This window comes from Nannospalax galili, unplaced genomic scaffold (genome assembly GCF_000622305.1).
Source record: "Nannospalax galili isolate Female #2095 unplaced genomic scaffold, S.galili_v1.0 scaffold1362, whole genome shotgun sequence".
NCBI lineage: Eukaryota > Metazoa > Chordata > Mammalia > Rodentia > Spalacidae > Nannospalax > Nannospalax galili.
Window position 1 is genome coordinate 1,305,538 of NW_008347579.1, and position 27,404 is coordinate 1,332,941.

At 35.8% G+C, this 27,404-nt stretch overlaps 1 protein-coding gene across 3 annotated transcripts in view; it reads right to left on the minus strand.

The window, feature by feature from the left end:
- Positions 1-27,404, minus strand: part of Atrnl1 (attractin like 1) — a gene marked incomplete at its 5' end in the record, with an annotated part of 630,201 nt that overhangs the window by 571,672 nt on the left and 31,125 nt on the right. For all 3 annotated transcript variants that reach the window (XM_017800920.1, XM_008844317.1, XM_017800921.2), the window contains 4 exon segments: positions 255-463; positions 2,367-2,451; positions 11,394-11,548; positions 22,131-22,314. In XM_017800920.1, coding sequence (XP_017656409.1) covers positions 255-463; positions 2,367-2,451; positions 11,394-11,548; positions 22,131-22,314 — 633 coding nt within the window.

Below are 27,404 nucleotides of genomic sequence, written 5' to 3' on the forward strand. Positions count from 1 at the left end.
TATACTATAAAGGAATTTACATATGACCATGCTACATATAAAATACACCCAAATTATAAAAGTAAAACTAAAAACAGCTAACAAAGATAATGATTAATTACTATATAGTTCATGTATCCAATTTTTTAATTAGAAGATTATAAAATTTTTTTCCGAAATAAGGCAATTCTAATAAGCAAAGTAATTTCTGCTTTAAATAGACTTTAAAACCAGAAAGAAAAGGAATAGAATAGAAAAGAAAAAAAAAAACTCACCTGTTTTAGGAGGGCACTTTGCTCTCAGAATATTATTAGTATTCCCAGATTCCCAAGATTCACAGTGATTTTTATTCCAAACACACTTTATCCCTGGACCGGCATTTTTACAGAGTTCTTCATCTCTGAAAGCTTTACAATTTGGAGGTTTGTATACAAGGATATCATTAAGGAGTACACTAGAAAATCCACCAAATATATACATTGACCTATTAAAAATAAAATAAGGAAACTTAATGAAGCAATCTAACAGGCTCGTCTCCCTAATTTTTAAAATAAGTTTAACTATACATTTTAACACTATTAGTGTTTGTGTCACAAATGTTCTTTAAAATCATATTTCTAACATACAATATACTGTGAAAATCCAAGATAAACTATGTAAGATTTCTTCAAGATTTTCTAAGTAAAATCTGAGATAGTGTATAGATCTTAATGTTGTAATGAAACATGACATTTTCAAAAGCTATTTCTTACTTATATGAGAAAAGGAACAAGAATTCTAACAGTTCTTTTATCAGAAGGAATATTATCATTTTTAATAAAGTATGAAGAAATTTTTCAAGAAATATGTAATAGCTATCCATGAATATTAAGATAAACTTTAGAATTGCCATCTAGAATTACTTCTTTTTTTTTTCCTCTTTTAATGTTGGGCGTTTGTTTTGTGTTGTGTTGTGGTTTATTTTGTTGTTTCCCAAAGTCTCTACATGTATTCTTGGATGGACTTGAACTTGTAGCCCAAACTGACATTGATTCTCCAACCTCAGGCCAAGATAAAAATCATGTGCCACAGGGCTGGACAGATGGCTGAGCAATCAAGAGCATGCACTGCTCTTCCAGAGGACTGGAGCTCAGTTCCCAGCATCCACATCAGGCCCCACAACTGCCAGTAACTCCAGCTCTAGGGGAATCTAATGCGTCTCTCTTACTTAGACACCAATACTCAAATGCACATACACAGACACAACACTCATAATTAAAAATGATAAAAATATTTTTTAAAAATCATGTGCAACTGCATTAGACAAGAATTATCATGCCTACTGAAGATATAGAATTTAGAAGTCAAATAAATATAGAGATCTTTTTGTTCTTTTATTACTCATATAAAAACAAATTGGTCTAAAAATGCTTTAAAAATTTTATTGTTAAACAAAGAAAATCAGAATCAAATATAATTTTCCACAGTGAAGCTTGGAGGTTTTAGATTTCACATTGACTTTCAGTTCTTATTGCTTTAAAAGTCAACTGATATCAATTACAATGCTGCATTGTGGATAACAAGTCCTGTGTGGCAATAGTAGGGAAATTGGACATAATTAGGATAAGATGATAATAAACATAAAAAATCATTATGAATAGTTTAAGCTACTGAATAAGCTGTATATTATTATCATGTAAATCTAAAATTACCAAAATTTTCCTAATGAAACAAAACTCTCTAGACATGGTGCCTCATACTTAATAATCCCAGCACTCTAGAGGCTGAAGCAGGAGGGTTACCATGAGTTCAATGCTAACATGAACGACCTAGTGAGTTCACGATCAGCTGGGTTAGAGTACAAGACCTTGTCTCAAAAACAAAGTAAAGCACAAAACAAGACAGATTATCTATGAACTATATAAACTTCTTAATTACATACTCCAATATCCCAGAGGATATGCAAATATTAAAGACTAGAGAGATCAAAAACCTAGAGATAACAAAAATCACATCTGTAGGAAATGGTAGAACTAAAATATGAATATAATTCTCAGTTCAGTGTTCTCCTGGGTAGAACAGGAGGTTACTTCCCATCACTTTCTTCAGATCTTTTTAAAGGAAGAGTCTTTCCCCTCAGGATCTCTCAGAAAAGGAGTCACAATGATCTTACTAGTTCCTTCTCTCTCAGAACCTTTCCTTAACAATGCCCATATTCTCACATAAATTTGAATTAAAAAGCAATGGAGGATATGGTTAAACAAACAAAAACATATTCCACAAAAAAGTAAGGATATTCAGTGTCTTAAGAATCAAAGAAAAGTGCCAAAAGGAATATCAGAATGGGTAAAAATTCAAGGATTACTGATCTTCTTCAGCCTCTAAAAACTTTAAATGTGCTCCTTTACCCATTAATGACTACTGCAGAGTGTCCAAATCTGTTGACATCTCTATGAAGATTTGGTTTAGGTAATGTTTTCCATTCATCACAAGCTAGAAAAAGAAAACAGAAATAAAAAATTAAATCAAGAGAAGTAATATAATCACTAACCAAACTAAAGATGTAATACTTAAAATGAGAAAAGAAAAAAGATTTATTGATTAATTTTTCATGACCTACATTTAGAATCATTATTCAACTGTCATGATACTTCAAATAAAAATTATTCATGCATAAAATTCTCTGCAATAATTTTAAGTGTATGAAATTTATCCAAAATAAATGAATTAAGTATACTTTTTGCTTGGAAGATAATTTCATTGGCATGTCTTTATTGAACACGTAAGTTCACATAGTAAATCTCATGAATATCAACATAAGCACACTTGTCAGCTTCATCAAAGATTGCCTGCATGCATATAATAGCAAATGAGTTATGCAATATTCACTGACAGAATGTTTGAAAAGATAACCATCAGAATATAATATTTAAATTGCTTAAGAGGATACATTTCAAAAGAATAGCTTTTATTTTATGTAGAAGGGAATAATTTCAACTGCATAAGACCTAGGTTAAAAATCATTTTTAGCCCAAATAACTCATTGATTCTATGAAGACTATGGAAGAAAAATGGTTACGGGAAAAATATATCATTTAAAAATATCCTCAAAATTAACATATATAGTAACACAGTTTGTGCAATTTCAAATAATTCCACATTTGGTGACTAGGAATGATCTCAGGATAGTTTATCAGATTTCAAATTCTTTCTCTTTTTAATTTTATGTGTATGCATGTATTGATTGCATGTAATTATACCCATGTTGTTCAATGCCTGCAGAGGTCAGAAGAGGGTGCTGGATCACCTGGAACTGAAGTTATGGACAGTTGTTAGCCACCATGTAGGCACTGGGAACCGAACCTGGGTCCTCTGCAAGAACAGTCAGTGTTCTTAACTGCTGAGCCATCTCCCCAGCCCTAGATTCAAATTATTAAACATGTTATATTGAAAGGTGGGCCTTGGTGTTCAGTTTAAGTATAATGAAGTTTAAGTGTAATGGGACTCCAGCTAATGAAGAAGGCAAGGTATTCTTGCTTTAGGATAAAAACTTATCAAATTCTCTGATCTGTGTGCCTCCATGCTCCCCCATGAGGTAAGAGATCCTTGAGCAACGGTAAAAGTTGCCTTGTCCAGTCACTTTCTTTTGTCCTTGTGTTCTTTGTGCCTTATGGGTAGGGTCCTTGAATCCCAAATTTTATTTCCAACAGTTATTCAGCAGCATAAGCCAAGCTAGCTGGCTTGTGAGTTTCTAGGGATTCAACTGTCTCCACCTCCCATCGCACTCAAGTAGCACAAGGTCACATATGCACTACTACACCCAGCTTTTACATGGGCTCTGGGGACTAAAGCTCATGCTGACCCAAGAAGCACTTTACCTATTAAGCCTTGAAGCTTCACCATCTTACCAGCCCTGAAAATTCTACAACAAAGACCTATACATGAAAATAGTCTGCCAATTTTACATGTTATGGTTAAGAAATGTGCATTATGTGAGTTTACTAACATGAAATTAAACTTTCAAAGTGATTTCATCTATATAACTTAAAATGGTCTTTACATGAATTCAGTGAGGTTGACAGAGCAGTTGTTACCCTATGTTATAAATGAAGAATTTTATCTATGGGAAGTTAAGCAACATTCAGAAGATTCATCTAACTACCTTTGGTTTTTCATAATTCAGGCTTATGAATACCTGAAATACAATATGTTAATAGGATTTTGAGATACTATTCTCTTTTTGACAGAAGGGTAGCCTATAAATGTTACAGGCTTTGAAAAAGAAAATAAATGCAAATGTTAGAATCAATTAATGAGTAGAGGTCAACCATTTCATCCAAACACACACACCCTATATATATATGATTTATAAATTATGACTTGATTATATTATTCCAATAAAAATATAATTACAGAAACTAGAGTATGTTTAAAGAATATATTAAAACAATGCATTTAACATAAAAGAGTGTGTTGAAACACTAAGACTTATCCAGGACTAGTTGACTACAGCTCTTCAAAGAGGAAGAATCTTCACAGTCATTTTGTGGCCTTTAGTATCTAGAAAGGACAAGGGCCTAACAACCTGGGTATACCTGGAGCCAAAGGAGAGAGAATTTAGACTAACATCTGAAACAAGCTGTGCAGGAAGAGAGCAGAAAAACTGATCTGCAAGATCAAAACTGTAAAAAATGCTCAGAAGACCTTCCAAAGAGAGTCTGGAGAGGCACATGAGAGAATAAAAAAAAAGCATTAGCTACAATTGTGCTTCTGGAACACTTCTTTCCAACTTCATAAGCTACTTCTCCTTTGGGAAAAAGATAAAACTTGCCAGCAACTACTAAGCAAATTTGTCATACCCAATATTTTATCCTTTGTACTATAGATTTTATTTCTTCTTCACAGTAAACACATCCTATATTTTCTTAGAAATCTTTCTGTACTTATATAAGATATTGATATTACAAAACTTCATACTAAAGTAAATGGTATCATTGATCTTTTTTAACATGACTATTTTGTACAACCTACTGAATATGTTTAGTTTTGGGGTCTAGTTTAGCTTACTTATCTTTTTACAACTCTTAAGTACAGGTAGTCTTTAATTTATGAGGGGTTATATTAAACAAACTTGACCTAAGTTGAAAATGTCAAAAATGTATTTAATACACCAAATATATCAACATTACAGCTTAGCAATACACTTGTACATTCAAAATAAAAATAATAAATGAAATATTTTTTAAAAGAATTATGTAATTTGGTCAACTTTTATGGAGAGTAAGTCATTTTCCAGTAGAGAAGCAAAGCAGATATTCAGATGCATAGGATAGGTAAAGATCTGGATGGAACATATTTTACTTCACAATTTTACATCAGAATAATTTCAATTCTCCTTTTTGTCATAACATTAGAAAACATTAAATTATTTCAATACATTAATGACACTGTGGTAAGTACACAAGATGAGTAAGAATAATGTTGGGGCTGGAAAGCTGGCTCAGCAGTTATGAGCACTAGATGTTCTTGCAGAGGGCCTGGGTTCAGTTCCTAGCACCCACATGGAAGCTAACAACTGTAACTCCAGTTTCAGGGGATCTGTAAATTTTTTACAAAACAATTATTCCCTGCCTTCATCCACCAGAGGTCTTTTTAAAAACTTTCTTTGCAGGGAAGAGTAGAATCAGCTTTCTTTAAGGGTGTTTATCCTGGTAGGTCTACCATGCTAAAGGGCAGACTCCACACCAGAGTATTTGGGTAACACAAATTGAAATCAATGGGAGTGGAGGGAAAAAACGGGAAGTTGGGTGGGTAGGAAGTGGGACTGGTCTGGGAGGACTTGGAGGAAAGGAGAATACAATCAAATTATACTGTTTGAAATTCTCAAAAAAAAAACAAATCAAACTTTTTAAAACTTTCCTCTCATTGTACATTTTCTTTAGAAAATTTTTCAATTTTCTTATTTAAAGCAATCTCTTTCCAGGCATGGTGCTCACACCTGAAATACCAGCATTTGGAAAACTGAGGCAGGAAGATCATTGCGAGCTTGAGGTCAGCCTGAACTACATAATGTGTCCCAGGAAAGCATAGGTTAAAATAAGATGCTATTTCCAAAAAAAACTAACATCCCCTACAAAACAAAACCCAATCTCTCAAAATGCTGTAAGAGAAACAGTTACTCATGTCATTTATTAATATGTCATTAATTATGTCAATTAATATGTCATTAATTGCTCATATGTCATTTATTTCTCCTTGATTTTCTATCTTGAGGTCATTATTTTCTGTCAATTTCTGGGAATGGGTAGGTACAATAAAATCCAAATATACCATAAAAAGTATTAATTAAATTTACTGATGGAATTATTTTGAGTGTCTTTATTACACTAATAAATGTATATGCCCTCTTCCCAAAAAGACCATCCAAACTTTTCTTGTTGTATCAAGAAAAAAAAAAACAAACCAGAATCATAGTGTAATGGCAGAACCCAAACTTTGAATTTAAAATATTTTTTGTTTGTTTTTGTGTATGAGTGTATTACCTGCATGTATGTAAGTGCACTTGTGTATTGCAATGCCCTCAGAGATCAGAAGAGGATGTAAAATTCCCCTGGAACTGGAGTTAAGGTTCAGTTGTTAGCTGCCACGTGGGCCCTGGGATTCAAATCAGGGTCCTCTGCAAAAGCAGCCAGTGCACTCACCTCTGAGCCATCTCTCCAGTCCCCCAGACTTTGAATTTAAACCTTTACAAGCTGTGTGACATCGGGTTTAATTATGGTAAGCTACAGTGTCTTCCTCCATAAACTGAGTATTGCTACATAGATATTGCAAATGTGAAGTACCAAGCATGACAGGAAATGTTAGACAAATGTCAGCTCTCCCTTTTCTCAAAATGAAGTTAACATTTTCTTATATTTATTTGTACTGTTTAAAGAATGGGGTGGGGGTGGGGGGAAGACCAGGACTATTTCCTATATCTAATTCCTCCAAACACGGTAACACTTCAGCTAAGGATGTAATGCAGCTTAGAACAACTGTATAATTCACTGAAGACGTGTGAAAGGTTTCTAGGGTTTTCTTTACAAAGAAACAAACTGGCTCCTTCCTGCTAGGCAAGAGGTACCACTTCCCTCAAAGAGGATCCAGAAAAATATAATATAATAGGGAAATAGATTAATGAAACAATATTCAGAAAATGAAAATAATTATAAGCATAAAGTAGAAGCCAGCTGAAATTTTCAGAATTTTGTTGGCATGTTCCAAAAATTAAATTATTTAATTTTAATTTACTCTAACTGATGACCTAATTTGCAATGACTTTGTCATGAAATTATGCCTTACAAAGCTGTATCCATTCTATATGATTCATATATAACACTCCATGGGGTTGTACAAAATCATGTGCGCTATGTTTCATAAACTAGGTGTGCTGGTTAGTTATTTTTTGTCAACTTGACACAAGCTAGAGTCACCTGGGAAGAGGGAACCACAACTGAGGAATCACATGTGTGCATGTCCCTGGGACATTTTCTTGATTGCTAATTATAGAGGGAGGGCCCAGCCCACTTTAGGCAGAGCCATTCCTGGGAAGATGGGACTGGGCTGTATAAGAAAGGTAGTTGAGCTAGCCAGAGGATGCAAGCCAATAAACAGCATTCCTCCACAGTCTCTGCTTCTGTTCCTGCCTTGAGTTTCTGCCTCATTTCCCTTACAGATGCACTGTGTCTTAGAAGTGTAAATAAACCCTTTCTTCTCCAAATTGCTTTTGTTAAGCAATGTTTTATCACAGCAACAGAAAGCAAGCTAGGATAACAGTAAAGTGATGTTTTAAGGGTACATCAAATTACAACTCTGTTTTAAGTATTTAAACCTACGCAATATTATACTAAATCATTAATTATTACACAACGAAAATATTACTTCTTCAAATATGGAGTTGCTTTTCAAGTAATGATTTTTACATAATCAGTTACCAAAGAATTAATATCATGGGTAAAATCATGTTCAGAGAATTTATTTTTAAAACTACCATTAATTGAATGTGACATGAGATCCCAACTGTTCTGCTTTGTGTGAGACATACTGACATATAATTCCTATTCCCTATCAGATTCTGAAATAATCTAACTCAGGAAATTACACCTTCAAGTTCCTATTTTTTTTTTATCTTTTTGAATAAGAAATGTAATTAATAAGCTGTTTTTCATTTTGTTTCAGAATTATCTAAATTCTAAATAGAAGTCTATCTTTACCAAACAAAAGTTTTTAATCTTAAAAGATGATATCGTGCTGCTCAATTAAAGCAACAATACTAATAAGCATTTCAGATTCTAAAATCTGACTTTAACTACAGGTGCAACTAAAGCATTAAGTGATGCTTCCTGCTGTACATACACCTCTCCAGATTCAGCCACTTCTGGCTATATTATCAGCTGTTCTTCAATCACGTTCTAACATTTTCATTTTATTTTTATTATGTGTATGTACATGAGTCTGTGTATGGATATGTGCATCTGAGTGCTGGTGCCTGAAAAGTTCAGAAAGAAGCATGTGATCCCCCTGGAGCTGAAGTTACAAGCAGTTTTAAGCCACTCAACGTGACTGCTGAGAACTGAACTCCAATCCTCTGTAAGAGCAGCACCCACTCTTAACTACCCACATCTCCAGCCCCTACAATCATATTTTAAAGGGTTTTTATAATTTTATTTTAGTTGGGGGAGGGGGTGTATACGCATACACACGCATAGGAATGTGCATGTGAGTACAGGTGCCTACAGAGAATAATCGACATCATTGGATCCCATTGAACTGGAGCTAAAGACCATGGAGTTGCCTGTTATGGGTTCTGCGTATCAAACTCAAGTCCTCAGCAAGAGCAGTATGCTCTTAACACTGAACCATGTCTCCAGGCTCTTCAATCATTTTTCAAAAAATATAGATGCCTAGGGCTAAATCTCAAAATCAGATTATATATGTCTGGTTTTCTTCTTTTATTTTGTATTTCTCAACAACTATCCAAAGGAATGCCAGAGTGGAGCCATATTTGAAAATCGCTGGTTTATGTAGGCTACATCTATCATATATACTACAAAAACTATGAAGGCAAAATTATATTTCCAAAGATTAATGACTATCACTGTATAAAATCCACAATGGCACTAAGATTGAAATAGTAAACTTTAGAACAATGAAAAATTAGTGCTGGCATATACACTCTATTAGAAATTCTGCAGAACTTCAGCTGCATTTCATTTAAATGTGCCAGAAAAAAGGCCTACTTAAATGAGAAGGAAATGGGAGTTTTTAAATCCAGATAGAAAATGGAACGTTACTGTGAACCACATACAAATAATCAGATAAGACAATTTCGTCCTATGCTGCATTTTGATTGCCTTTATGTTTTTGTTGTCAATGTTGTCACAGGGCAAAAATTTGCTATGTTAAACTATAAAACTTTAAAATATGCTATTATTCCTCCAGTCTGAATAATTTATTTCAAAAAATGAGACAGATATTTGATTCTATCAATCCACAATATTAAGAAATACATGCTATTAAGCCTAAGAACATGCAATGGACCCAGCCAATCAGCAAAGTGTATCCAAACAAAAAGATTCCAAGTTTTAGAATCACAAAAGCTAGATCAACCACCTACCAACAACATTGCTCTGGACAAGTACCTGTTACTACTACCTGTTTGATTTTCTGAAAATTAAGTCTTGTTACAAGGTCTTTAGAGAGGTTACCAATTTTGCAAATAAACAGTGTAACTTAGTACCTAGAATGTACTAATACTTAGAATGTACTAGTACTTTGAATGAATTTAATAAATAGTAGTTAGAACATTAATAATCCAATCCTGGGGCTGGAGAGATGGCTCAGTGGTTAAGAACACTGGTTGTTCTTGCAGAAGATCCAGGTTCAAATACCAGCACCTACATGGCAGCTAACAACTGTCCATAACTCCAGTCCCACAGGATCCGACGGCTCTTCTGACCTCCAAGGGCACTGCACGACATGGGTGCACTTACCTACATACAGGCAATACATGCATATCTGAAACAAAAACTTCTAATTTTTTAAACCTCTATAAGCTTTTCTGACAAGTAAAGCCTAAAATATTTAATAATATGGAATAATGAAAATAAATTCTCAGTATGTGACTTACCAAATAGCTCAAGTTTATACTCTTCATTAAAATACAATAATTAAGTGTAGAAGTTTATTGAAAACATCTAATGCAAAAGTTCAAAGTCCCACTTTGTGGATTTTTAGCAACAACAATGACATTCTATTCTTTTCCTTTAAAAATATTCCACTGAAGAAAAATGGATAAACAAATAAATAAATAAAGCTTCCATCTACCTCCAAAACACTGAGCTCACTCTCTTACCATCCCTGTCAAGGAGCAGCTGGACATAAGCCTGGCAACAACAGATGATTAAGGTCACTGCCAGTCTAGTTATAACCTGCTCTTCTGGATCTCAGACAATGATTTGTGAGCTTTCTAAAACCTAAGATGATCTCACGCCCATCATGAGGTTATCATTTTAAAATTATTATTATTTGGGACTGGACAGATGGTTCAGTGGTTAAGAACACTGGTTGTTTTTGCAGAAGACCCAGGTTAGAATCCCAGCATTCACATGGCACCTAACAACTGTTTATAACTCCAGTTCCAGGGGATCCAACAGGCTCTTCTGTCCTCCACGGGCATTGCATGACACGGGTACACTTACCTAAATGCAAGCAATACACACATACACATAAAATAAAAATAATAAAATATTTTTTAAATTATTATTATTCAAAAATATAAAGATTTCACTATTTAAGATTGAGCGATTAATCAAGCTCACTCAGAGCTTAGTATTCTTAGCTTTATTACTGGAAATTTGCTTTTAACAAATGTATAATAGCATGAAGATCAAAGTGCTTATTAATTGACAATTTTTCTTTTCTGTGCTGCCATATGAAATTTAAAAGAGCAGATTATGTACCTTTATGATGACAAAGACCCGAAGTTATGTCTTACATCTATTAAATACAGTTTCCTTCATTCCTACTAAATCTAAACTGTCTGAATTCCTATCATTCTAATTTTAATAATTTTACAATATTCTATAGCTATCCATTATCAAAACTAAGTAAGACCCAATAGACTCATACAATGTTGATAGGGATACAATATTCAAAGGTATCTAAAGGACAATCAAGCCTAGCCATCTCACTTCTCTAAATGCTAACTCATCCCAACATGTCATCTCTTGGTGCTATACGATTATGTTGAAATTAAAGAGAATGCCATTCATAGACTATCACTGAATCAATCTCAAAAGTGACATACACACGTGATATCAATTAATGTATTTGAGTACCTTTTACACAGAAATTTCTGATATTTCCTACCTTATACAAGCCTAACAGATACATACCTATGTCATATGCCAGGAAATCAGCAGAAAAACATTTTGCACCATTACTCAAGGAAGTGTCATTATGGGTATTTCCTCCAAAAATAAGCATAGCTCCATTGATAAGAACAGCTGAATGAAGGTATCTGGCAAACCCACTTTCTTTCAAAATAGTCCTACAGAATAAAATTTAGAAATGTATTACAAAGGATAAAGAAACTAATCTGGTTTATATATGTATAATATATAAAGTGTTGACTTTAAGATTTTCCTTCAATAATAATAATAATAGTAATTATTATTATTATACATGTAGTTTTAATCACTTGTAAATAACTTCTAAGCCTTAATATTTTAAAAGAATATTTGAGGATCCTCAGTATCTTTATAATGCTTTGAGGTAGCATTATACAGAAAAAAGTTTTAGGGATTGAAGAGATGGCTTAGCATTTCACAGCACTGGCTGTTCTTGCAGAGGGCCATGGTTTAGTTCCCAGCACCTATATGGCAGCTAACAAGCATCAATAGTTCCAATTCCAGGGGATCCGATGCCCTCTTCTGAACACTGCAAGCACTGCACCCATGTGGTGCATATGTGCAGGCACTCATATATATAAAATAAAAACAATTTTAAACAAAGAATTAATACTGATAATTTATATTTTGAAAGAGTTTTTCATTTATAAAGGTTTACTTCAATGAGTCAAACCATGATTTTTGCATACTAAAATAAGTAAAAAGCTGAATGCAAATGAATTTACTCCAATTTACATTTAGTTAAAACTACAAAATTGATGTGGACCCCTAAATGAACCTTTAGGCTTATTCAAAATTAATATGCACAAAGGTGCATATATCATAATCTTAAACTCAATGAATTTTCATAAAATGAATACAACCAAGTGACCAGAACCTAGATCAAACCCAAATACTACTATTCCGATTCTAATAGCATAGACAGGCTCTGCTACATTTTACTTTACATAAATGGAATCAGACAGACTGTATTTATTTGTGTATAGATTCTTTTGCTGGAGATTATCTTTGGCCATATCTATAATTTATATAATTAAAAACTACAACTAAAATAACATTTTTCAGAAGCAATAAAATTAATATAAAGTAACATAACGTACTATAAATACATGCTCAAAATTATAATTGCTCTGAACAAACCAATATATAATAAAGATGCATAATGGCATAAATAAATACTTCATAACGACTCTGGGGGAAAAGTATCTGAACATAGTAAATGTGCATAAAATAGGTGGTATGATATATGTAGTATCTCTAAAACAATGGATTATAGTATCTTAATGCTTAAAGAATATGAGACTGACTTCCAGCATCACAATATGAAGAATTCCACAAATACTCTCCTCAGGGAAAGAATATTAATTAGTTAAAAAAAAAAAAAAAAACTTTTAATGTCTCAGAAATTTAAGGTTTCATAAAATTTTATTAAGAGCAACAGTAAATAAGTATTTACTCAAGGATATCTACTAAGTTTTGGTTAAGAATATTAATAATGGACCTTGCCCAGTGGCAAAGACCTGTAATGTTAACTACTGAAGAGGCTGAGGCAGGAGGATCATAGTTCAAAGTGCCTAGGCAACTTTGTGAGACCCCCATCTCAAAATAAAAATGTAGGGGGAAATAAACTGGGGACATAGATCAGTGTAGAGAACCTACTTGCCTTGCATGCACGAGGCCCTAAATACCAATGTTTCCACAAGATAAAAAGAACCAGTGTCCGGTCTATAAAGAGGAGGATCAACACAGAGGAATCACTTCCTCCATGCTTCCAAGCAAAGCCAACCATGGTCAAGCACGACCTTTGACTTATCTTCACATAGGTGGAACTGGTAAAAGAAAGGAACCAGGGGCTCCTCCCAAGCCCATGTGACCGCTGAGGAACAGATTCTCAAACGACCTTAAGAGTAAAAATAAATCAGTTTATCTGGGCCAACTGTATGGCCTTAAACACCCAAAAGGAAAGTATAACCAAAGATTAAATGGGCCAACATAACTTCCTAAGAGTCCATATGTATAGCTAAAGGCTACATAACAAGCAACAATGCCAGAGGGGCGATACCTTCTTTTGAGTTGTTGGCCAGGGTAGCCAAAGGGATTCCCAGATAGTAACCTAGCATAGAACTGGGAAAATCAACAGTAGACCCCAGTCTTATCTAAAGGAATATTGATAACTGATTACCGCTAGATGAGGAACAACTGACCCTCCTAAAACAAAGACTTCTAGATAGGCTGACTAGATTCACCAGAAGGGCAAGTAGTGGGGAAGGGCTGGGGGTGCCAACAACACAGCAGACAGAAGCAGGAATATCAGAGTATATGGGCTCTAGTGGGGGGAGGGAGGCTATGGGAGGGTGCTATCTGGGAAGTGGTTATAAAAATAAATTAATTAATTTAAAAAAAAAGAACAAAGAACAAAAGCATATGTCAACAGTGTGCAGCAGATCATTCCTATTCTCCTTCCCTTTCTCTGCTCACATCTGACACAGGCCAATTCAGAATGACCCACCCTCCACCCCAAGTGGGTAAAGCCAAGAAAACAAAATTCCTTCATCCCTCAGCTCCTACCTAGTTCAGGCCAATGATACCTCACTAGGAGTATTAGGCTACCACAAATCTCATGCCTTCTAGCTCTAGCTTAAGAAGCTCTGTTGAGGAAAAGGCACAAGAGGTGAGTGCTTATCCATTACCCAGCCCTCATCAGACATGGTAGCTATCAACCAAGTTTATGAAGCTAAAATGGGGCCCAACAATGTTTATCCTGCCTCACTCAAAGGCCAGAAGTTCTAAGCCAGAGAGCCAAGCTTTGAACTCTGGCTGTTGTTCCCACCCAGGACTCTGTGCATAAAGTAATCATTCCAAGGGGAACCAAGTCACTGAGCCCTCCCACCAAATAAGTACCCAACAGTGGCATAGAGGTTTTCCCCCAGGAGAAGCAGGCCAGGAAAACAGAGTTCCAAAGCTCTCCCCATAGAACTGACTTTATTTGGAACAGAGAGTGGAAAAGTTCAAGCCTAAACACCTACTCAAAAACAATGGAGATTTTGTAGGCACATAAGGAATAGGTATAAACATCTTAAAGATAACAAGCTAAAACCACAAACCAGTGAATCCACCAGAGACAACTAAAGGAAGGCAGCTAACAAAAGCCCTCCTGGGATGAGAAACCTCAAGGAGGAGACTCAAAGACAACCTTGTGTCTCAAAGGAAAATCAATTACACTGTAGATAATGTTCCTCTTAGAATGGCTGAAAAGAACAATAGGCCAGCAAATACTATAGGCTAACAGCTGGGTGTGTAACAACACAGACTGAGAAGCCTACTAAAACCACTAGAATCCCAAGCAAAGTGTGGAGGGGTTACCTTCCTAGAGGCAACATTCGAAGATTCAAATGAAGACAAAACAATTTCAGAGTCAGGTGAAGTGAGTAAATAAATAAACAACTAGTCCTAGGGAAAGAGAAGGAATCAGTATTGAGAGTTACTATGCTATATTATGCAAAATGTCTAAATGTTAACAAGGAAAAATTATCATAGGCAAAGAAATTGAAAATTTTGACCCACAGGTAAGTAGTCAACAGAAATATGTTGAGAGGGCTCACATCTCAGATGGGAGTCAAAGATTTCAAAACAGCTATCATAAATATGGCCAAGATTTTAAAACAAAAATACAATGCTTTAAGAAAAAAATGACAATAGCTTATTGAATATAAAATAACGGAAATTATGAAAAATGGAAATTTTGTAATTGTAAAATACTGAAACTAAAATTTAAAATGTTATAACAGTATTTCAATAGAAGATATGCAGGAAGAAGAAACAATGAACTTGAAGATAATTCTACAAAGTATACAATCTGAAGAAAAGAAAGGAAAATGAGCAGAACCAATGAAAACTGCAGAACATCACTAAGCAGGTGATCTTACATGCACTGTGACTGCCATTACAGAGGGGAAGGGAAAAACCTTTCTTTTTTTCCCAAAGCAAACATTAAGAAATACTGTGAGTGGTTGAAGAGATGGCTCATCAGTTAAGAGCACTAGCTGTTCTTGCAGAAGACCTGAGTTCAAATCCCAGCACCCACATGGCAGCTAACAACTATCCATAACTGCAGTTCCAGGGGATCCAATAGCCTCTTCTGTCCTCTGTAGGCATTGCACAACATGGGTGCACTTACATACACACAGGCAATACACACATACAGATAAAATAAAAATAAATTTAAAAATAAAAATAAATGCTATGATGCTACAGAACTAAAGGAATGCTGCTGGGAATGCAAATCAGCATAGGTATTACTGAGTGTAATATCCCTAAGTTTCACTGGTCAATCATCTGGTCATAGGACCACCCCTAGGAAGGTGGGTTCACCTTAAGTTATGCTAAATAGATAGGCCAACACCTAGTGTGTTAATGAGATAGTGAACTTTTCCTGCTTAGAATCCTGCTTCCTAGCACAGAATTTCTGGACCAGCTACAGTCATGTAAATCAGGAGTTTTCCTGCTTCTCTGAATTCTTGTGAGAAGCATAATCTTGCCTTTTTCTCTATAACCCTTTTACTAAACATGCTTTTATTAAGGCTTTGGGCTAACCCAAGCATCTTGTATTTCTCTACTTTCCCTAAGCTTCCTTCTCCCAGCCAGCCACAGTCTGACCCCCATGCAGGCGGTAAACTTGCAGGATTCATTGCTTTCCTTCCTCCTCCCCACCCTTATCCTCCTTAAGGCGGCTGCCAGGGTTGTCAGCCTGCCTGCCCTGGGGATTTCTCTTTAAAATTCTGATAAAATTGTAAAAGCTTAAATCTTGTATCAAGGACTTTGCCTTTTGGACTTTACCTTTACAAAGCTCCCAGCACCTCCCAGTTAGGGCAACACTCCCTAAATCGGCTAGCTAAATAAATTCAGCTGATTTGGAACTTTCTAAGTCTGGGTAGTTTTGCTCGGTGGTCCCCAACTCTGTAACAAGAAAACATTATGAAGGCCACTCAAAAAGCTAAAGACAGTCCGAGAATATACACCAAGGAACTAGAGTCCACATTACAAAGAGTTACCTGCAGGCCCACATTTACTGCAGCACTATTCATTCATAACAGTTAAGATATGTGAGAGACTTAGGTGCCCAGCAATAGATAAAAGGCTTTCTAAAATGGCATATGTATGCAATAAAATGTTACTCAGCCACAGAGAAGGAAGTAATCCTATCATCTGCAGCAAAAAGGATAAAACCGTGGAGTACATGTTACTGAAATAAGTCAAATACAGAGAGACAAGCATTGCATGTTCTCCACTGTATCAAGAATTAAAATATACATATGAGCCAGGTGTGGGAGCACACACCTTTAACTTCAGAGCTTGGGATACAGAGGCAGGCACACGTCTGAGTTCAAAACCTGCCTGGTCTTCAGAGTGAGGCCGTGCCTCAAAAGAAAACTGAACAACAACAACAAATATATACATATATATATATATATATATATATAAAATATGTACATGTGTATATATGTATTAATTTTATATATAATTACTAGAATCTTTGAAGTGGGAAGAGAATATAAAAGGAAAGATGACTTTCATCAGTGCATACCATATACCACACACATGTATTGAAATATCACACTCAACTCCATTAAAATACACTATTTTGAAAAAAATTATGAGTGGGCTAGACTCCAGAGACAGTTGCAGAGTGAATTTTAACAAGACAGTTCCATTAGTACAGTTTCAGAAGACAAATGGTTCCAAGAGCTATCCTGGGGAATAAGCGTCCTCCAAGTTCAAGCCAACTCCTAAAAAAAGAGTTGGCTGGGCGTGGTGGCACATGCCTTTAATCCCAGCACTCAGGAGGCAGAGTCAGGCAGATCTCTGTGAGTTCAAGGCCAGCCTGGTCCACATAGTTGAGGACCAGGACAGCTGGGGCTACTGGGAGACCCTGTCTCAAAAAGACCGAAAAAAAAAAAAAAAAAGAGTTAAGCTTTTTATTTGTTCAAGTAATTATAATGCTGGCATAGTAACATGGCACAATGGTGTGGGGCACCATCATGGAAGGACACATGATGCTTTCTGGGGTATTGTAATGTCCTCTTTCCTGGCACAGTTGGACAGGGTGCTCATTTTATTAAAGCTCTGAAACTATATACGTATGGTTTCATATACTATTGTCCACATGCTATATTTCTTAATTATAAAATAATTAGGAATAAGTAAATACTATATACTTTTAAATCATCTTTAAAAGTCTATCATGTTTCTTTGAATTATCAATTCGTGGTTTAAATCAGGCATCCCAAAATTCCAAAACTCAGAACTTAAGATGTTTATAAAAACAATAAACTTTCTTGCCTGTATGAACATTTTCACTATTCTTAATAATCTGCTTGCTGTACTATCTCTTTGTTAGATGTAGGTGTTCATTATGTGTTTTTCTTATTTCTCACATAAATATATACTATAATATTTTAAATTATCAATATCCCTTATGAGAACTTATCAGGATTGTTCTCAATAAACATCTTAATAAGGATTCAATAAAGCCTTTGTTGAAAAGTTTCAGACACTCAGTATGCAGAGATATAAGCAAGGATACTACATTCATCAGTATTAACTGAAATGTGGTTTAACTAATGGCATATTTATAAAATTGTTCTATGTCACTTTCCAAAAATCTCTGACAAGTAAATTTCTTAGAGAAATCATAAAAATTCAAGTAATTTAATTAGCATTAAATGTACTGATGTAAAAATAACCCCTATTATATCAAACTAAAGCTAGAAGAGATCACTTCATGTAACTATGCAAAACCTCATAAAAAAATTATAAAGAATATATGACTTCAAAGACTTTCTTAAAATTTTACCATTTAGAGTTATTACTTAGTCTTAATGTTGTTGGAAATACCATCTTTTCTCTCTCATTTGAAAAATTACCATCTGACATCTTTTCTCTCTCATTTGAAAAATTGGTTTTCAAAGTCTGAGTCCTTATTATCACCAAAAAATAAAAAAGTAGAGAAGAACAATGAAGATGCAGATTGGTTCCCATTGCAAAGTCTATAGACAGAAATGCAAAAAGTATCAGGAAATGTCTCACTTAACAAAGCTAAGAGATCAAAACTACACTGCACTGGTACCCCAAGATCATTATGGCAAAGTTAAAGTCCTTTGGTAAAGGATAATATCAAGTAGAGAAACATACTAACAATTTAAAAAGAATCAACTTAGAGAAGAACTCTGATTAATAAATGTCTATTTTCCTTTTACTCCAAATGCGAACAAATCAGATTTAACTACCTATAAAGTAAGAATGTAGCAGCAATGACTTTGAGCATATCCTGACCTTTTAATGCCTAAATGCTTTTCCAAAAAAAATCAGATAACTAAACATTTGATTTGACCCTCTTTTAGTGTGCCAAGTCATAAAGTAGTAGCATATAATATTCTCTGAAGTTATATCCCACAGATTTCTATTTCTTAAGTAACTTATAAAACATGACACTGTCTCCATTTCTTTTCCTGTTGCTGTAATAAAATATTCTGATAAAGCAACTCAAAGGAGAAAGGTTTACCTCAGTCCAGAGCTCAAGAGTACAGTCCATTAGGGCAAGGAAATCAATGAGGCAGGAGCTTCAAACAGGTGATTACATCACATCCACAATCAGGAAGTAGAGAGCAATCAGTGTTTGTGCTCAGCTAGCTTTCTCTTTTTTATAGAGTACAGGACCCAAGCCCAAGGAATGGTGCCACCCACTTTTAGTGTAGGTTTCCCCACCTAAGTAACTAATCAGCATAAGCCCTACAGGCATGCCCAGATGCTAATTTATCCCTCACAGATGTGCCTGAAAGTTTGTCTCCTAGGAAATTCCAGATCCTGTCAATATATGATTCACATATATTGAAAAGTACAAAAAAAATTAAGATCTCGCTCACTGGATCACATAAAGTGAACCCTCATGTGTGGCCACTTCAGAAGTTTACCTGCTATCCACTCAAACCACTGCACAATTCTTCCAAGTGTAAAGCAATCTTCATCATAATTTCTAAGAACACAGAATAGCATCTCCTATTGCTGAACATTACAGAAATAGAACATTATAGGCTGTGGGGATAGCTCAACCATTAAAGTGCTTGCCCCACAAGTGTAAGTCTGATTCCCAACACGCACATAAAGAGCCGACACAGTGGTACATGTCTGTACTCCCAGGGTTGAAAAGACAGAGATAGGAGGATCCCTATCAGGTACAAAGTGAGACAGAGTCTCAAAACAGTGGGGAAAAAAAAACAAAAAAACAAAAAAACAGTGGAAATGGCTAGAGAGATGGCTCAGCACTTAAGAGCACTGGCTGTACTTGCAAAGAAGAGGACCCAAGTTCAGTTCCCAACACCCATTTGGCCGCTAACCACTGTCCATAACTCCAATTCTAGGGAACCAGATGCCTTCTGCTGGCCTCCATGAGCATGTATGCACAGATATACTTACATACATACAAGTAAAACACTCACACACATAAAAGATAAAAATAAAAAAATAGTCTCTGTTGCAAAAGAAGCTTCTTTGATGAGTGAGTGGTGACTGGCATACTTGTCTGTAAATATAAGGATCCACATTTAGCATATAGTAAGAAATAACATTTGTCTAGGGATATTACAGACAAAGGGTCTTCTCTAAGATCTATTACCTCTTCAGCCATGTATATTTGACTATATTTTTAGTGCCACACATGAGCTCCCTCCCACTGAGTGGGCTTTAAGTCCAATTAGGTAGATGTTGATTACCTCCAAGATAAATATGTCACTACTGAACCAATACAGTTTGCTGTACCAGTTGTTGTGGTTAATTAGACTTTAAAGCTGGGATTGGACCACTGATTGATTTTTCTTCCTTAGCAGCAGGCATAGTGTCCTCCAAAATTTTGAGAGCTAGTCTTCAGGGAGGAGGCTTCTAGGTCAATTCAAGGTCCACTGTTCCAAGTCTTGTGACCAAAGTATGTCCTATCTTCAGCAATAGGGTCTTATCTTCAAATTCTGGGAGACAATCAAGGGCTGTGGCAATAGCCTGTGCATTTTGAGGAGTCTCTTGGACTACCCTGATCAACAACTCGAAGGGAGGTTTCCCCTGTCTGGCACTGTGTTTTTTGTTACATAGCCTTCCGCTATACAAATGTGTGTGTGAGATGCCCAACCCTAAGTGACACATCTACAATGGAACCTCTACACCTAAAACTAACAAAACATATTAGAACAAGGGGTAGAGAGAATATTAATGCATCTCTCAACTCTCATTAGCAAAGCTTCTTCATGCAACAGAGAGCAATGAACACAAAAGGCCACAGCAGGCCAAAGTGTAGAGAATAAGAGTCTGCAGAGTGTGGGTCTCTCGACAGGAGTCCTGTTTTATTAAACTTCACCCACCCAGGGCTCAGGGGCCATTGCAGAAGAGTAAGCAGAAAGATTGTAAGAGCCAGGGGAGGAGGTACATGACCATAAGGAAAGAGTCTTATAGAATGCTCATATGAACTTGCATCAATGGTGACGAAATGCACAAAATCCACACAAACTCAGACAAAAACCAGCACAGAACTGGGGAAATGGACAGGAGGTCACAACTTTGGCAAGGAACTATTAGTAGCTGATCACTGCTGGATGAGGAAGAGTTGACTTTTTTAAGGGAGGGACACTAGATAGGCTGAGCAGGCTCCAGTGGATGAACTCACACCAAGGGACATTTGGGTACACAAACTTGATTTGAAATTAGGCTATAGGTGTCAAAGCACATCACAATTAATAAAACAATCCTTTTCTAGAATATTCCCAATTATAAAACAACATCATAAGTTTTGAAGGAATGTATATTATCTTAAGAAAAGTAATAATTTCCCAGATATTACTAAGAAACAAGTACAATAAAAATTGTATTTTAAAACTGTAAAGACAAATGATAAATAAAAATTATTTCTAGTACAAAGCAAATGTTAGTAATATAAATAGGGCATTCATTAAACAAAAAAGGACATATTTAAGAGGATTCAACAGTAAGATACTATTCAGACCTTCACACTGGCAAAAGTGAAAATCCCCACAGCTATCAGGTACCAGTAGAACATGCAGGACAAGGGCATTCACACTTGCTGCTGGAAGAATCCACACTACAGAGACCCAAAAGGCAGTCCAGCAACACACAAGAATTTCACTTTTAAGTATATGCCCTAGAAAAACCGCTACAAATGTGCCTGAGAATACTAGTATAACATGTAGGGCAGCACCACTATTAACAAAAAAAAAAAGGAAAACAGATCTTAATACAAGCTTTGTATTTCATTTGAGTAAGAGGATGAAATTGAGAAAATGCTTTTTAAATTGTATACGTATTGATAAAATGGAAGTATAAATAAGAACAAATCCCACAACAAATAATACCAAAGTCTGAAATTGTAATGGTAAACATAATTACTCAGCTAAAATGAACATATTAGGTATTTCTATGGGATTGGATACTATTTTAAACTGAAACATTTAGGAATTTCTATGGGACCAGACACTATTTTAAACTGAAACATTTATATACAGAGAAACTTTATATGCTACATGACAGCATATCACTAGTTACAATAAAGATTTTTGAAGTCCAAGAATTTTTCTATGAAAATATTTAGTAAACACCACTATTATACAAGTATAAAGTACAATTAATATCAGAGTTTCTCCTTATTATACTTTACAGTCTACTCACCAGGTCTTAGTGTTAACTTCATACTTATAAAGATCATCTACCAAACCATATTTATTGCCTGGTAATGCTTTGTAGCCTCCATGAACATAAATGGACTTTCTTATTTCATCATACACACTGGTGTGGCCATATCCACCTTGTACAATAGCTCCTTTAGTTTCTGGAACAAGCCAAGTGTTTGATGCTGTAACACAGAGAAAGTTAATTATGAACTTCAAGTAGTACTTAAAAATATAACCAAAATTCACAATAAGTAATGTTAATTCTAATGGCATATTTTTATGAGTAAATATAACATATCTAATATTCACTTAATATATACTTATTTTTAATTTTTTTTATTTTTGTGTTTGAGTATTTTGCCTACATGTAGGTAAGTGCACCACATATGCTCAGTGCCCGAGGCCAAAAGACAGCGTTGGGTCCCCTGAAAATGGAGTTACAGACAGTCGTTAGCCATCGTGTGGGTGTTAAGAACTGAACCAAAGTCCTCTGCAGGAGCATCAAGTGCTCTTAACCAGCGCTATCTTGCCCCTGAGTATATACTTATTAAAGGTGTTATATAGTAGGTGCTGAGGTGAGACTAGGTTACACTGGTCCCTCCATAATAAGTTCTGAAATTACTCAAAAATTTTCCTTAATATGATAAAATATTTATGGAGACCATCTATGTGACAGAGTTTGAATAAGTCATTGCTATAATAGAAATAAAAATAATATGACTGCTGCCCTTACACTTAAGTGGCCAAATTTTTAGCACTGTGCTGGTCCTAAACACTAAAATTCTAAGGTTCTCTTGAAAAGTTTGACGTTATTAGGTTCTACCACTGGGAGTGGCAGTAAGAGTTTAGAAGGCAAAAGCAGCAGATTCAGGGCAACAACTAGCAGCAGTAAGGACCAGGGGGCAGAAATAACACTTGCAGCAGCCCAGGAGCTGTGATCATAGGCTCCAGCCTGGTAGACAACTTTTACAGATTACTAGATGGCCCCTTCCCTTTGGTGACTCTAACTCTTCTGGAATTTTTATAAGTATTTTCATATAATAATTCCCTGTCTGCTTTCTATAATAGAAGAGACACTATTTCCTGCCACAGATTCAATGACAAAGGAATTAGTCACATATAAAACATACTTTAAAAGCATGCAATTTCTTGGCCTTAGACACATTAGATTATAAAGAACAATGGTACAGAAATCTGTCTTTAGTCTTTAAATATGCATCTAAATAGCTCCTCTGTCATCCCTTTAACTTTTCACCTAAACTTTGACATCATGAACAGCTGACTGAAAACAGTCAAGTCAATAAATAGTTAACAAACATTATACTTCAAACTTCTTCACATGCTAAATTCTAAGGCAGTGAAAAAAAATCATTCTGCAATGGTCAGAAAAAAAATTTAACTATCAAAAAGGAGTTACTCAAGTACCAATGGATTCGATGGTCTCTTTGACCTCCGTGAGCACTGCATGACACGGTGCACCTACCTATATGCAGGCAATATACTCACACACAAATAAATAAATAAATAAATAAATAAATAAATAAATAAATGAATAAATAAATAAATAAATAAATAAATAATTTTTTAAATAAAAATGAGTTATTGATGGGGCTGGAGAGAGGGGTCAGCAGTTAAGAGCACTGGTTACTCTTGCAGAGGACACAGGTTCGAATCCCAGCACCCACATGGCACCTAACAACTGTCTGTAACACCAATTCCAGACGATCTAACACCTCCTCCGTCCTCCACAGGCACTGCACGACATAGGTGCACTTAATATACATGCAGGCATAACACTCATATACTTTTTAAAAAGGAGTTACTAAATCATACTGTACTTTAAATAACTTGACTCATAGCAAATTGTTAAAGCTGCATATATATCCAAACTAAAGGTTTTCCATATTGTTATGTATAATCTCATTTATTTTTTAGATTTTATTTCTTTATTAGGAGAGGACATGGATATCATGACAGGCACATGCCACAGCACACATGTGGAAGTCAGAGGACAACTTGTAGAAGTCAGTTCAGTTCTGTCCGTCTACCATGTGGGTCCCAGGGATAGAACTCAGGTCGTCAGCCTTGGCACTTAGCACTGTAACTTGATGAGCTATGTCCACTGCCCTTATATTCATTTTAATAAAGAACCATAAATTCATTTCTTTCCAAAAATATTAAATAGAAAGGTTTAATTTTTAAAAGAAAGTTACTCTATCTAGATGCATGTTTTGCAATTTTTCTTTTTAGATTATTTGCAAGCTATGGTACTACTTCAGTGTACATTTACAAATCGTATTGCATTACCTAAAGGTACACCCATATAATTATTTGTATCATCCAAAATACATTGTGCAGCTCTTTACTGCATGTGAAATATCCTTCTACACCTTCATTCATTACTTTTATAACATGTAATTTTCATTAAATTTACAACATGTAACTAATTTAAATAACTACTTGGCTTCTCAAATTTGCTCTCACAAACAATGATGCAATACACAACACTGCAGTCATCACCAGCTTCAGGATCCAATATACCATATTCTTCAGATACTGCTGCCTCACAGTCTCAATAATAACCTTCAGAGATATGTATTACTGTTGTTCTTTCTTTAAACTGAGAAAATACAGTTAGAACATTTAATTAACACATGGAAACTTTTTAAGTCAATTTATGTGGCTAAAGTGGTTTCTTCACAAGCCTGAGAACCTAGTTCAAGTCCCAAAACCCATGTCAAAGGGTCAGGTGTGGTAATGCACACTTGTAAACCCAGTGCTGATGGAGGATCCCTAGGGCTCACTGACTTGCCATTCTAGCCTAACTGGTGAAATCTAGGCCTGTGAGAGACACCATCTCAAAGGAAATGGATATAATTCCTAAAAATGACACCTAAGATTTTCTGCTGGCCTGTGCATGCACATATGCACATACATACACACATGCATTAAAAAATAGTGTACTGGGCTGGAGAGATGTCTCAGCAGTCAAGGGCACTGGCTGCTCTTGCAGAAGACCCAAGTTCAATTCCCAGTACCCACATGGTGGCTAACAACCATCCCTAACTCCACTTCCAGGGGATCTGACGCCCTAGTCTGACCTCCTGGGCACTGCATAATAAAAGGTGTACTTATATACATGAAGATAACACACTCACGCATAAAATAAAAATAATAAATAAAATGTTTAAAAACACTCTTCAAGTATTTTTTGACTATTCACTAAAACTCCCACAAATATTTGAAAAGTCAATCAAAGAAGATGGAAAAAAAAGGTATAAATAGGAAGGCAAATTGATGACAGACACCAGGATTAGAGAGTGGGAGTATCATTCCCTTCCAAAGGAAGAGGACCAGTCAGCCTAACATTTCTTCTCCCAACCATGGATCTCAAAGGTGATTCAACTAGGGTATTCCTCCCCTAGATAGAATAGGGGTCCCAGAGACAACACCAGGTGATCCTAGCACCCCCACCAAATAGCACTCACAATAAACAGAAGGGGAAACTACTTCCCCAAAGCTAACACTGGGAAGTAAGCTCCCACCACAAGAACTACATGCCTTTACTATGTGACTACCTATTAAAAGTTTAAATAGGAATTAAGAATGGCCAATACAAAAGGCAAATGTTAAAATACAGTTTAAAAATCAGCTGAGGTCAGGCACTGAGTGCCAGGGTCAAAGCTTCTGTGGAGAGGCTCTGAGAGGACATTATGTGAAGCTGTGAAAATGAAGTCTTGGTTGCAATGAGGACTCGGGGTATTGAAGGTACCAGGACTGTGGGATGTCCACCAAGGAGCTCCAGCTGCTGGTGTGGCGTGGACCTGGACTAAGACTAAGAAAGAAGCTGTTTCTGTTAAAGGTGGAGGGAGATGGAAAAGTAGGGTGACCCAAGCCCTTTGAAGCCCAGCCAATGCCATCATGATCCCAACCAAGATGCTGACCATGGAGATGCAGGGTTTAATGCGTCCCTGCTAGATTCTAGGTTTGCTTTGGTGTGTTGTTTTGGGTCACAGTTCTTCCCTTTTGGAATAAAAATGTTTACTCTGTGTCATGATAGAAGTATTTAACTTATCCTATTGCAGAGATACATATACATCCATGTTTGTTGCTGCTCTTTTCACAATAGCTAAAAGATGGAAGCAACCTAAGTGTCCCTCAGTTGATGAGTGGATAATGAAAACGTGGTTCACTTATACAATGGAGTTTTACTCAGCAGTAAAGAAAGATGAAATCATGAAATTTGCAGGTAAATGGATGGAACTAGAAACTGTTATACTAAGTGAAGTAACACAGACTCAGAAAAAAAATCAATATATGTTCTCCCTCATTTGTGGATTGTAGCACCAATCCCTTATATGTGAGTACATAAACTCTGCTGTAACACCAGGAGTGAGGAAAACGGAAAGGATACACGGAGGTAAAGGAAAAGAACCTGAGAGGGGGAACAGATGTTACAGGGAGGGGAGAGGTGGGGAAAGTGGGAGTGTTTGGTAGGGAGGAGAGGAGGGAGGGATAAGGGGCCAAGCTGGGAGGGGGGAACTCCATGAAAAATGCACATACAGTGTTTGAACAGTGCATATGTATACCCGGGAGCTGCTTGGCAAGGAACACAGTGACAGATCATACCAATTTTAAGAGCTTCTTCACAGAAAAGTAAACAACTGAAGGAATGAACAGACAATTCACAGAGTGGGAGAAAAATATTTGCAGATATGTAACAGAGGGTTAATATCCAGAATACACAATCAATAAACTTTTAAAATATTTGTTTTTAATTATGTGTATGCCTCTAAGTTTGTGTGTGGGTTTGTGCATGTGAGTGCAGTGCCTGTGGAGGCTGGAAGAGGGTATGGGATCCCCTGGAGTTGGTTACAAGTTGTTGTGAGCTGCCTGACCTGGGTACTGGGAACTGAACTCAGGTCCCGGCAAGAGCAGTATGAGGTCGTAACTGCTAAGCAAACTCTTCAGCCACTAAATAAGCTTTTTACATCAAAGAAAAGTAATACATTCAAAAATGGAAAAAATGATCTGAACAGATCTTCTCCAAAGAAGTACACAAGAAAATACTATCTCTAGCCACCAGAGAAATGCAAATCACAACTAGACTGAGAGTCTATTGCATAGCAGTAAGAATGACTTGATAAGCCTTAAGATAAATGACACAATGCATGAAATCCAGTGGAGGGGCTATGGGAGGGTACTGATGGAAAATGGGGGATACAGATGATTAAGATGTGTAGGAAATACATAAAAATTCAATAAGAATTTA